Source organism: Cuculus canorus, chromosome 2 (genome assembly GCF_017976375.1).
Source record: "Cuculus canorus isolate bCucCan1 chromosome 2, bCucCan1.pri, whole genome shotgun sequence".
In the NCBI taxonomy this organism is placed as follows: Eukaryota; Metazoa; Chordata; class Aves; order Cuculiformes; family Cuculidae; genus Cuculus; species Cuculus canorus.
The window spans coordinates 36,797,823-36,810,044 of NC_071402.1; the positions used below are offsets into that span (position 1 = coordinate 36,797,823).

At 43.7% G+C, this 12,222-nt stretch overlaps 1 protein-coding gene across 1 annotated transcript in view; it reads left to right on the forward strand.

Moving 5' to 3' along the window:
* Positions 1-10,109: 10,109 nt before the first annotated feature.
* Positions 10,110-12,222, forward strand: part of ARFGEF1 (ADP ribosylation factor guanine nucleotide exchange factor 1) — a 100,926-nt gene continuing 98,813 nt past the window's right edge. Inside the window, exon 1 of the mRNA XM_054058097.1 lies at positions 10,110-10,549. Coding sequence (XP_053914072.1) covers positions 10,426-10,549 — 124 coding nt within the window. The 5' untranslated portion in view covers positions 10,110-10,425. The remainder of the gene's footprint in view (positions 10,550-12,222) is intronic.

The following is a 12,222-nucleotide window of genomic DNA, read 5'->3' on the forward strand; positions in this document are numbered from 1 at the left end:
ACAGCCTCTTCAGCTTCCCACTGCAGAAACCAATCTTGTTCTTGTAAAAGCCAATACTTTTATTAGAAAGAAAATCAGCATTGAGTTTTCCATAAGTGAGGAAAACAAAATGCAGTCATAGCTTCACGGCAAAACATTTAATAGAATTGTATGAGTGAACTGCTTTCTAGTAAATAACATATTAAAAATAACCTCAGCACTTATGCATAGAAATAGTGACTACAAATTTCAGTGTTCTGTAATTTTTTTAAATGCATCAGTGTTTGCAATGATTCCAACAAAGTTTATGTTTGCAAACAGACCAGAACGTTTTAATATTATATTTCACACGGTGATCACATTTACCAAATGTGCAGAAATACGCAAAGCTTACTTAGAAGTCATGGCTGGATTTTTAAAACAGAGCACAGTCAGCTTCCATAGAGGGCTGACACCTATTTTGAAGGACACAATTTCATTCTTATATGGTACACTGTAAATATAAAGTCAGTTTGGATTTTAATGTTCTACCTTTGATCCAGCCATCCAATGAAAGAAAGTGAAACCATGAATTTAAACCTTCACAAACCTGGGGAAAATTCTGGTGGAGTCTCACATTTTGTGACACAAATGCCTCAAATTACTATTTTTAAAAGATGACAACTGTCTGCCTCCTTTACATATTCCTCCATGAACTATCATGCCTTAAGATTAAGGAATTTATCTTGCAGGTGCCATACATACTGCTGCACCAAAAAAAGGCAGAAATTCCAGTGGTCTATGCTCAGTGTTCTGACTTCTAAGTATCCAGATTTAGGCTGACCTCATCTGTGTGAGAGAATTTACTGCCAGCGTACTTTGCCCTACCATGTTATTTCCTTCTTACATCTGTGTTCATGCCTTTGCTTGCAATAATATCCCAAGTATTATTTCTGTTCTCAAATGATGAGTGAAGGAAAAGCAATGTGCTGATGAGAGTTTAGTCCAGGAAAAGTTAAAGAACAAACTAATGAACACCTGCAGCATGACACCTGCAGCTATCCAAAGGTGTGACCCCCATCCCATGCGTACACAAATAGACCAGTTCAAGCTCCACTGCCATAACCTGCTATTAAATTCATGTAAGTAAGCTTTTATTGCAAAATGTATGTGTAGTCCCAGTGCGAGGCAAAGAAGCAATTTTGGTCCAAGCAGGTAGAAAACACCAAAAAAAATGTCACTAGTGTTGACTTGTATGGTTATGTATCTCCTATAAGGGCCCTGCACAAAGCCTCCTCTTTTACAAACCCCATGTTTAAGCAACGGCTGCAGTACTGGTAAGCACAACTTGCCTCAAATCACATTTCTAAGGAACTGAGAAAAGAAGCAGTCACAAAAATCAGTAACAACTCTATGGATTCAGAGGAACTTGGCCCTGTGGAATTATCTGCTGCATGTCTCACAAACTATGATGAATGAGATTTTTACTGGCCCAAAAATGTATGTTTGACCTTCTCAGCTACAAACAATTATTAATTGCACCCGAACAGCCCCATCAGTGGCACAGCAACACTCATACATAAAGAGATCTAAAATTATAAAGCATTTAGCAAGATACAGCACATGATAGAACCTTTCAGATACCGAAACTAAACACTCCAGGTCTGCCTGAATCTGAACCCAGACAGCAGCAGATTTCAATGTCATGAGAAACCATCCATCATATAAGCTGTAAACCAGTCAGTCCAGTTTTTAATGATCCAGATTGCACGTCAGCTCTGACATTTGACTTGAAACTAGAAACATCCTGGAAGTCTAATCAGAATTGTCATAAGTATTTCAAAACGTCTTGTAAAGATATTTGAGCGAATACACATCTAGTAAATAGTGAGTAAAATGGAATAATAAAACGAATCACTACAGTGCTTCTTTAATCTTTCTTGTAGGCAAGAATAGCCATAACTCCCATTCAATTTTATCTTTCTAGTTATTCATACACAAAATCCCTCATTCCTGCCACGAAGCCTGCAGTTTATAAAGTAAATACTGAAATATCAGTTACTGCATTTTTGACAGGAAATAACCCAGTGCAGTTGCTGGAGGAAACAATCAGGCAGATTCAAAGATCACTTTATGGCAGTTAAAAGCAGTTATCGCTCCAGTCTCATTGCTTCTCACCTTAATTCACATGACTTTTATGACCTCTCTGTCTAAGCTTTTCAACGTGGATATTAAAATACTTGGAAATCATCCTTGTTATTCATTTGACTTACCCTACCCACAGATTAAAGGGATATTTTTCTCCAGCTGAATTCCATTCAACTCTTCTCAGTTCCTTTGCATTTTCAACCCTTCTTTTGCTATTATCAGCTTATTGAAAGAGATCTGCATAAACCTTTGAAAATGCACAAATTCTAAAGCGATACACTGAATTCAGCTCAGATCAAGGGCAAGAGAGTCACTCAGCCTGTAAAAAATTAGGTTAAAACTAATGCTTCATGCTCCCAATATCTATGCTATTTAATGCCTAATCTGTAAGACAACTCAGCGTGCATTAGGCTGGTCATGCCACATCGGTTATAAAAGACCTGCAGGAGTCTAAAGCTAGGATTTAAAGGCAGGAGAGTCATCATTTTCAGTAAATTTATTACTTTTCTGATTTTTTTACAAATCAGGATATTCCCATTCCCTAAACTGAAACTGGAGATTATGAACTCAGGATAACCATACACTATGCTAGTTCTTCCTATTACACATATTTGGGGAGATAACTAATTAACCAGGCTCACACCCACAGAATAATCTAGGAAAGCCGTAACGGTAAGGACAGCACCTGCCAAGAAAAAGGGCAATCATGTCGTGGTAATCTCCCTTCAATCATTTTCCTTAAAATCCAATAATAAATAGTTACTTACCAATTTTATCTGCTGGAGTTGGATAGGAGAGGCAATAAATCAGTAGATCGTATTGCTACCTTTGCTATATCTCCTCCATGCATCTTCTTTTGCAGTGCAAGGCTCTCAGGAAATCATCAGAACTTTGTATTCTTGGTACTCAGAGACAGAAATACTCGTCATTAGGAAGGCGTCACCATACTGGCTTGGATTTACCTTTAATTTGCATAGCCTCACATATTACAGTAACTGTAGAGTAGGTTCCTGGGGAAGGGTGAAAACATGCTATTCATTTTTATGTTCCCCAAATAGAATACTCTATCTTTTCTCAAAGAGGATAGCTCAGAAAACCACCTTCTTAGTCAATTTGGGATGATACAACCATAATCAGGTCCTCAAGCTTGAAAAACTACTAGAGAAACTTTATGAAAAAAACAACCTGGATAACTCGCTTTAAAAATATGTTTCCTTCAGTCTTGAAGATGGATGTTCGTATTCCTGCTTCATTCAAAATATTATGCAATGGTATGCTGATGTGCCATGGAACTTGGGAACAGAAGTACTCATCTATTAGCAGGAGCAAAGTGTTGAAGAAATAAGAAGTTGCAAAATCCTACAGGAAGGCCAGAAGAAAATGTATTCCCACAGAAAAAATCCTAGCAAAAAGCAGTGACATTCCAGCACTTGCAGTAGTATAAGCACATATATACAAGATACAACAGGAACATTTGGTATGCTCCACAGTTCCCAGCCGCAATTCAAAACTTTATTCCATCAACCACAAGAGGTTTGTTTTTTTTTCCTTCACTGCTATCTGACATTTTTCAAACTGTCACAAACTGACAAATACCATGCTTTACTAGGAATATGTATCGCCACTTAACTGTAGTATTGAGACTGTATTTCAATATAGCAAGAGCCTGTACTTTTTAGTTTTCAGGAATAAATTTGTCACCTTGCAAGAGCCTCCTCACAGTGACAGATGTGTCACTCCAGGATGTCATAGCTTTTGTACAAATGCTTGGAAGCAACCTAGGAATTACCTATCGATAATATTCCCTGTACTAATAAACATTTGCATTTTGTTCTTCCAGTGCCACAGTGGATACACTGCAGCCTATTTTAACCTCTTAGAATACTCACTCTACAAACAAACCATGAACTCTTAATTTCAGCTCCTGAATTTATCTTAAAAAAATCCACCTCTTAAAAATATTAAAGCACACTTATAGTGAGTGCATCTCTTGAAGTTTCAGTAATATATTGCGATCCTTTGCATAATGGATACAGTGGATATTTTGAATTATGCTTCACTTATTTTTACAAGGGTGGCAGAGAGGATGTCCCCACAAAGGGACAGAGAGAAATGCCTTCTTTGCATCTCAGTATCACATGACGAAGTACCACCAGCAGACTTGCTAAATCTTAATGCATTCAATAAGAAACTTGGAAACTTCTCTACCAAGGTGCCTGCAGCTGCAAAATGGAACCACAACTTCTCTCCCATTCCAGGTTCCCATCTGCTGGATCCATCTGGACTCATCCATCACGCATTGATCATCTGCATCTGGTACATGAAAACAGAATGGGGGCAAATGCAAAGTACTATACTGCAGCTAAAGAAGGTACCAACAAGTGAGCCACCACAATTAGAGGATCATCTACACTGGCACTAACATGCTGACCCTATCTGTTGTCCCCATCCATCCTATATACTGGGTCACATACAAAGACAGGGCTGAGTGGTCTCTTGTACAATGGAAATACTGAATTAAATTTGTATTGAAAACAGTGGTTTAAACAATAATTCTAAATTGGCATAAGCTGACAGCATTGCAAAGAAATGCATGCCTGCCCTCTTCTTGCCCACTTTCTTGTTCCTTTCATTGTGTTTTCCCCTCCCTTGAGCTAACACAAACATTTGTGAGGTTGCCCGATGAATCGGGATATGGAGTATATCTGGACTAAAAATCCTCTGTTTCTTGTCAGGTTAATTTCAACCTAATTAAATTCTGAATGTAATTCAGTGAATAATTCACAACATGACAATGCAAACGCTGATCAAGAAAGCAAGAAACTTATAGGTAGGAGCAGGAAGAAGGCTTGCTTCCTTTAGTGGCAGTTGTGTCTTATTCTAGATGAAAGTGATCTTACTATTACTGTGCTGTTTTAAAGGTCATCAAGATGATTTAAGACAGTGCCACCAGAAGCAGTCAAGCGGCCCTCCTTGTCACCCTGACCGCATTTCCCCACTCCCTTTCTTGTGTAAGAATTACTGAATATGTACGTAAGTCTGACTAATTCACTGATTCCACTGAAAACCAACTTTCTTGTAAGGCTGATATTTGGCTGGACCGCTGAGATGAACTGACTCACTGCATTGCTGCATAACTGCACCAACACAAGGAAGTGCGTGAGAGCTCATATAGGTGAAAGAATTCCCATTGGGAGGCAATGTAGTGATAGATCATGAGCTTGTTCAGGCATGAAACTGCACCCTTACTACCACCTTTTACTGTCTTTTGGGAGCAAAGGCTTAAAAGGCCAAGCTTTTCAGCATTTTCAGACAAGCAGTACATACAATTGTTGCACATAAAACCCATCAGAAGCAGGTGTTAATTATTCCCTCTCAAACAGAAAGTTCTCTACATTTTTTTCACTAAACAAGTATCTAATACTCACTGGAAACATTTTAAATATATGAGACAAAATAAATGGCTTTTAGAATACTCCACCTAACATTAAAAAATCCTACTAGACAGTAAATCGGGGGTTGTTTCTCAAACTCATTTTTCCTCTTGTGCTGTTCTATGCATAAACATAAACACTCCAACAAAGCAGTGGTGTTTTTGTGCTTTAGCACACACATATCAACATTCAAGTTTCTCAGAAACCATTTCTCAGGTCTGACAGCACAACTATAATATTTCATACATGTTGCTTGTAGACCTATTGGTTTGAGCAGAAAAAAACAATTATCAGTCCTTTTTCATGTCCTCAGAACTTCACCAGCAACCAAATAGGGATCTCTGCAGCTATGAGGATTACAGCCCTTGGTTCAGCCGCTGGCTGATGCCAATTACCAGTAAAGCAGAAACCTGCATGGTAAAACCAAAACAAGCATTTTGGAATTCTTTGCAAGGCATTACTGTTGTATGGCACAATCTGTTCCCCAGGGCTCATTAGTGGGGCTGGTTCTGTTTAATACCAATGATCCGAACAAAGGGGATGGAGTGCACCCTTAGTAGGTTTGCAGATGAAACTGAGGTGGGTGGGAGTGTTGATCTGCTTGAGAGTAAAAAAGGATCTATAGAGGGATCTGGACAAACTGGATTGATGGGCTGAGGTCAACTGTATGTGGGTTCAACAGGGCTAAGTGTCAGGTCCTGCACTTGGGTCACAACAATCCCATGGCACAGTACAGGCTTTGGGAAGAGGGGATGGAAAGCTGCCCGGCAGAAAGAGACCTGGGGGTACTGGTCAACGGCCACCTTTATGAGCCAGCAGTGTTCCACCGACCAAGGTGGGAACAAGGTGGTCAAGAAGGCCAACATCATCCTGGCTTGTATCAGAAAGAGCGCGGCTAGTAGGACTAAGGAAGTGGTCATTCCCTTGCACTCAGTACTGGTGAGGTCGTGTCTCTTATACTGTGTTCAGTTTTGGGCCCCTCACTACAAGAAAGACATTGAGGTGCTGGGGTGTGTGCAAAGAAAGGAAACAGAGATGGTGAAGGGGCTGGAGAAGAAGTCTTATAAGGAGCGGCTGAGGCAACTGGGATTGTTTAATCTGGAGAAAAGCAGGCTGAGGGGTGACCTTACCATTCCCTATAACTGCCTGAAAGGAGGTTGTAGTGAGGCAGGTGTTGGGTCTCATCTCCCAAGTGACAAGTGATCGGACAAGAGAAAATGGCCCCAAGTTGCTCCAGGGGAGGTTTAGATTGGATATTAGGAAAAAATTCTTCACTGAAAGGGTTGGCAAGCTTTGGAACAGGGTGCCCAGAAAAGTGGTTGAGCCCCTGGAGATATTTAAAAGATATGTAATGTGGGGCATGGTTTAGTGGTGGCTTGGCAGTGCTGGGTTGAGGGTTGGACTTGACAGTCTTAAGGGTCTTTTCCAACCTAAATGATTCTATGATTCTATCTTTAGTTAGGAACCCAAGTGAGACAGAAACATTTTAAATCTTCACCCTTTGTTTCTTGTGAGTTTTTTTTATTCTCCTTTCAATACAGATAAACCCCTAACTTTTATGTAATCAGTAAAGAGGTAAACATATTCCTTATGGTCTGTAGTTTCTGTAGCAAAATCTGCCCTCAAAATCCCTAAAGGTCTTCATAACTGACCAAACATTATTTTAATACATGGCTTCCCTAGTGAATAAAGCTGATATAACAACTGTCTCTATTCAAAGCAATGAGACCCAGCCCACAAGCTCAAATCTGTTCATATCTTGGCCCTAAAGCCGAGCACTGGACTGTCTTTTCATCGACGGTGCTTGTATAACTGTTCCCCTGTGATTTCCATACTTATTGGCTCAGCTTTTAGAAGGAAACTGGATGACAACCTGCTGCACAGATGATTTACAATAAGATCTTCCCGTGCAATTTCAGAAGCAGTCTTTTGATAACATGGGGGCTTTACACTGTTGCAGGACTTTGACAGGGGTTGCCTTATGACTTGTACGTAGATGTAAAGTACCAGCTGCACCAAGCTATAAACTTGATGACCACCAGTAGTTTGAACTTGAGAACAGAAATTGAAGATTCAAATCACATTTAAAAAACAAAAAAAAAAAACCCAAAAAACCCAAATCAAAACAAAACCCAAGCAAAACAAAACAAGAAGTTTAATCTATTCACAGAGTGGGAATTAAAGACAGGGAACTGTCTTTTTGACAAGTCTTTTCCTCCAGCAGCCTGATATTTCAGCAGCAGTTCTATATGCTCAACTAAAACATAATCATCTTGTGTACAGCATATGAAAACACACATTAATATGAACAAAACAGATACCTAACTGCAGTCCTCAGTGTGCTTTACATATAGATATTCATTGTCTTCATTGTGAGTTTATTTCTGCCAAATGGACTATGAAAATCAATAGCAAATTCCATTTGCCAAGGAAATCTGGACTCCAGTCGTCTGTGCAAAACTACCAGCAAGAATTCCATGGCAATTCTTACTCCTGACGTGTGGTTACTACGGGGTAGCTTTGAAAGACCAAAGCAATTTTGACATCAGAATTTCTGAACCTGCACCTGTGTATAACAAAAAACTGTGATTTTTCCTGAAATAAATTATAAGAAATAATTCAATTATGCTTAGTAGTTCTGCTGCTGAAGACATAGTCTTTTCAATAAACCAACCCAAACTGAACATAGTCATTAAGAAAACCTTGTATATTTTTTTTCTCAAGAATCAATGTACTTGCTGATATGACTTCTACCTTGCTCACAAAGCTGTTTTAAGGCTAAAATCAGGTCTATCCTCTCAATATTTTCTGTATTTTTTATCTTTTGGTTAATAAAATAGCCTGTAGGTTCTGTGACAAGAATGAGCCCCTGGTACAGATCAAGTCATTTTGTTAAAATATGTGGTTTAGGCCTGGCATTCACTTACAGCTTTTAGCAGAATTCCCCATGCCAGGGTATTCCTTAAGAAATACAAATATAGAAACCTACAAGGCAACAAGTAATTTTGCGACAGATAATTTTTCATCTGGGAAACTGGTTAAAAGCAATACTGGCCAGCATTAGCTGCTTCTTCATTAAGCGGCTGGGATCACTGCACCTTTACTAATGCAGCTACAACAACTCTGCTGTAGACAAAGAAATAGAGGTGCTCAAATAAACTATTCAGTCTAGAACACAAGGCATCTGCTTGCAAGGCCTTAGCATGGTGGCACGATAGCCTGGGCAGGCTCTTTGTAGTTCTTCATGAGGAAGGGATCAGGATTATCTTTGGAAGGCTGTTGTCCTGATGGACGCAGCAAGGCCAGAGGAAAAGAGAACAGAGGAAAAGTTAGCTGAGGATAACCTCCCCGTGTGCCAGCTCTCTGTCCTCCGAGGTCAGAGACGGCTCCTGGTTCCCACAACCACCTCTGCTTTTGGCACACTGGTGCTATAGCCTTGTCCCACTCTGTCCTAAAGGTACAGCTAGAACTTCAGTCCTTACATTTCCAGATTATTTTTTAATTAATATTTTTTGTAACAGGCTAAATTTTTCTAAACCAGACCTGGCTACAGTTAGTGCCGCATTCTACTTTTAAATACTGCTGTACCACCTCTATGAGTAAAAACTTGCTGTGATGCTTTTGCTGCCTACCAGTCATCCAGAGTCCGCCAGAGCTTTTCTTGGCCCTGAACATAGCACAACAAACTGACTCCTGGGCACTCTGGGAGGGAAAAAGGCCGAAGAACAGAGGCAAAAAAAATAAAATAATAATCTTAGAAAAAAACCTATCAATTTAAGAAAATAACAAAATTGAAAAGTCACTGTTTAGTTGTAGGGCACAATATTTTGTTAATGCTTTGTACTCCCAGTGCACACACAACAGGGAGGAAGTGCTAGATGACTGTATTTTAAAGGCAGAGGATGAAAGCGACAGGGAAAGGGTACCATGAACACGCACAGGTGGAGCGTCAGTCCAAGCCTGAGTGCGGCGGGCAGCAGGGATGCAGGAGGGCAGCCGGGATGCGGGCGGGCAGCCGGCATGCCACTCCCCACACCCCAAGGCGCATCTCCCTCGCCGCCCGCCGGCGCTGCTCCCCGCTCGCTCCTCCCGGGAGGTTTCCCCGCACGGGCAGTGGCAGCACCTCCCGGGGCAGCCTCTCTCGCCTCCGCTCGGGGGCAGGTGGCGCTGCCCGGGGGAACTTGCCTCCTCCTCCCCCCCGCCCCGAGCGCTGGTGGCCCGGAAGGGAAGCCCTGCCCCTCCTCCTCCCAGGTGGCAGCGGCCATCTCCGCACCTCCCTCTGCGCTGCCTCCCGCGGGCTTTGCCCCACCTGTAGCAGAAGGCGAGCCTCGCGTCCCACTCCCCTCCCCGCCCCCCCCTTCGCTCCCCCCGGCTCGGGCACGGCCGCTGCCTCCTCCCGCCGCTTCCTCCCGCTCCGCAGCGCTGCGCCCGCCGCCCTGACGTCGTTTCCTTCCAACATGGCGAGGGCAGGTTGTTGCTGCCGCCGCCGCCGCCGCCGCTGATGGAGGCGGGTGCGGGACGGGGGCGGCGCAGGGACTGAGCGCATCGCGGCGGGACGCGGGGGAAAGGGCGAAAAGGAAAGCGAAGGAGAAGGCTCCGTTCTCCTTTCAGCCGCTGGGGGTGGCTGTGGCTGCCGCCGCCGGGGCTCCTTGTGCCGGGAGAGCAGCCTCCGCGCATCCCCGTCACCGCGCGTCGCGGCTGCATCCCCGGCTCCGCGTATCCCGGCTGCATCTCCAGCTTTGCGCATCCCGAGCTCCGCGCATCCCCGCTGCAGCCCCGGCTCCGCGCATCTCGGGCTCCGCGTATCCCCCTCCTTCCCCCCCGCAGCGGGAGCGGCCGGTGCCCCCTCCCCTTCCCACCCCTTTTCCCGTTTGGATCGCGCCCCATGCATGAAGGGAAGAAGACGAAAAACATGTTCCTGACGCGGGCCCTGGAGAAGATCCTGGCCGACAAGGAGGTGAAGAAGGCGCATCACTCCCAGCTGCGCAAAGCCTGCGAGGTGGCCCTGGGTGAGGAAGGGGCGGCGGGGGCGCGTCCCAGCGTCGCCCGGGCTTGCGGGAGGGGGGGAGAAGAGGGGCTTTTGGGGGGCTGAGGGCGGCGGGGCTGATGGGATGGGGGGGACTGATGACTTGTGGGTGCGCAGAGAGGGGTCGGCGCCTTTAACTGGGAATCCCTGCGGATCCTGGACAGGAGGGCAGCGCCTGGCATGAATAGGCAGGGAGAAGGAGGCGTGTGACCTGGAAGCAGACGGGGAGGGAGCAGGTGACAGCCAGCCCCGAGCGAGAGACAATGACAGCAGGCCACGTCGCGAGTCGGTGGCCCTTTGGAGTTGGGATGCAGGGCTGGAGGAGGAGGGGATGCTCCGGGAGATGTGCCAGGGAGAGCCTTGGCCGGGTCCTTGCTGGTGGAGAAAGAGCTGATGGGGAAGGGGGCTTCCTTCGTGTGTGGCAGAGGGAGCGAGGATCACAGAATCTTGGAATGGTTTAGGTTGGAAGGGACCTTAAAGATTCACCTGTTTGGAAGGGACCTTAAAGATCCATCCTTTTGAAAGGGACTTAAAGATCCATCTGTTTAGAAGGGACTTAAAGATCCACCCGTTTGGAAGGGACCTTAAAGATCCACCCGTTTGGAAGGGACCTTAAAGATTCACCCGTTTGGAAGGGACCTTAAAGATCCACCCGTTTGGAAGGGACCTTAAAGATCCACCCGTTTGGAAGGGACCTTAAAGATCCACCCCTTTGGAAGGGACCTTAAAGATCCACCCCTTTGGAAGGGACCTTAAAGATCCACCCCTTTGGAAGGGACCTTAAAGATTCACCCGTTTGGAAGGGACCTTAAAGATTCTCCCCTTTGAAAGGGACTTAAAGATCCATCCCTTTGGAAGGGACCTTAAAGATCTACCCCTATGGAAGGGACTTTAAAGATCGATCAGTTTGGAAGGGACCTTAAAGATCCTCCAGTTCCAACCCCCCTTGCCATGAGCAGATGTGGGAATGTTTGCCGGCTTTGGGGTGGAGAGGGGTGTTGGGTTTGTAGGGCAGCTGTGTCGACACCACCACCTCACCAAGAAACATGAGGGAAGTACCAGGGCTGGGTAGTACAAAGCCTACGTACACACGCGATACAGGCAGCATAAAAGGAGAACTCGGGCTTTAAAATTCTGGTGTGATGAGCTCAGGCAGGGTTTGAACCTATGTGGCAGAATATTGGCATGGTTACTTTAAGACCTCTGTAGAAGGGTCTGCTTTATTTAAATAATACATAAATGGATTATGTATTCTTGTGTAATTGTTTCTGGTTTTGGAGATAATTATCTTGATTATGTACAGTAATAATGCCTATTTAAAGGGATTTGTCTGAAGAGATACTATTAAACCGAAACTTGCTTGTTTTAAAAATGAGTATAAGTAATTTCAAGCTGTTCAGTTTGTCATTCTGTTCATTGGTCTTTTCTAATACTTTCAAAAGAACAGTCCTTGTCTTGTTTTCCTTCTCTTGTTTTCTTTGTCTGTGAAAGACCCTGACAAATAGAGGAGGAGACATGGCAGTAGTTCAGCTATTTGTTTCTTAATAGTTCCAATAGATTGGAGTTTTTCTCTTACATTTCTCATGTATCACGAGAATAATTAATAATAGTCTCATGATGTAGGCAGATGGGATTAAACTGATAACCTTTGGCCTT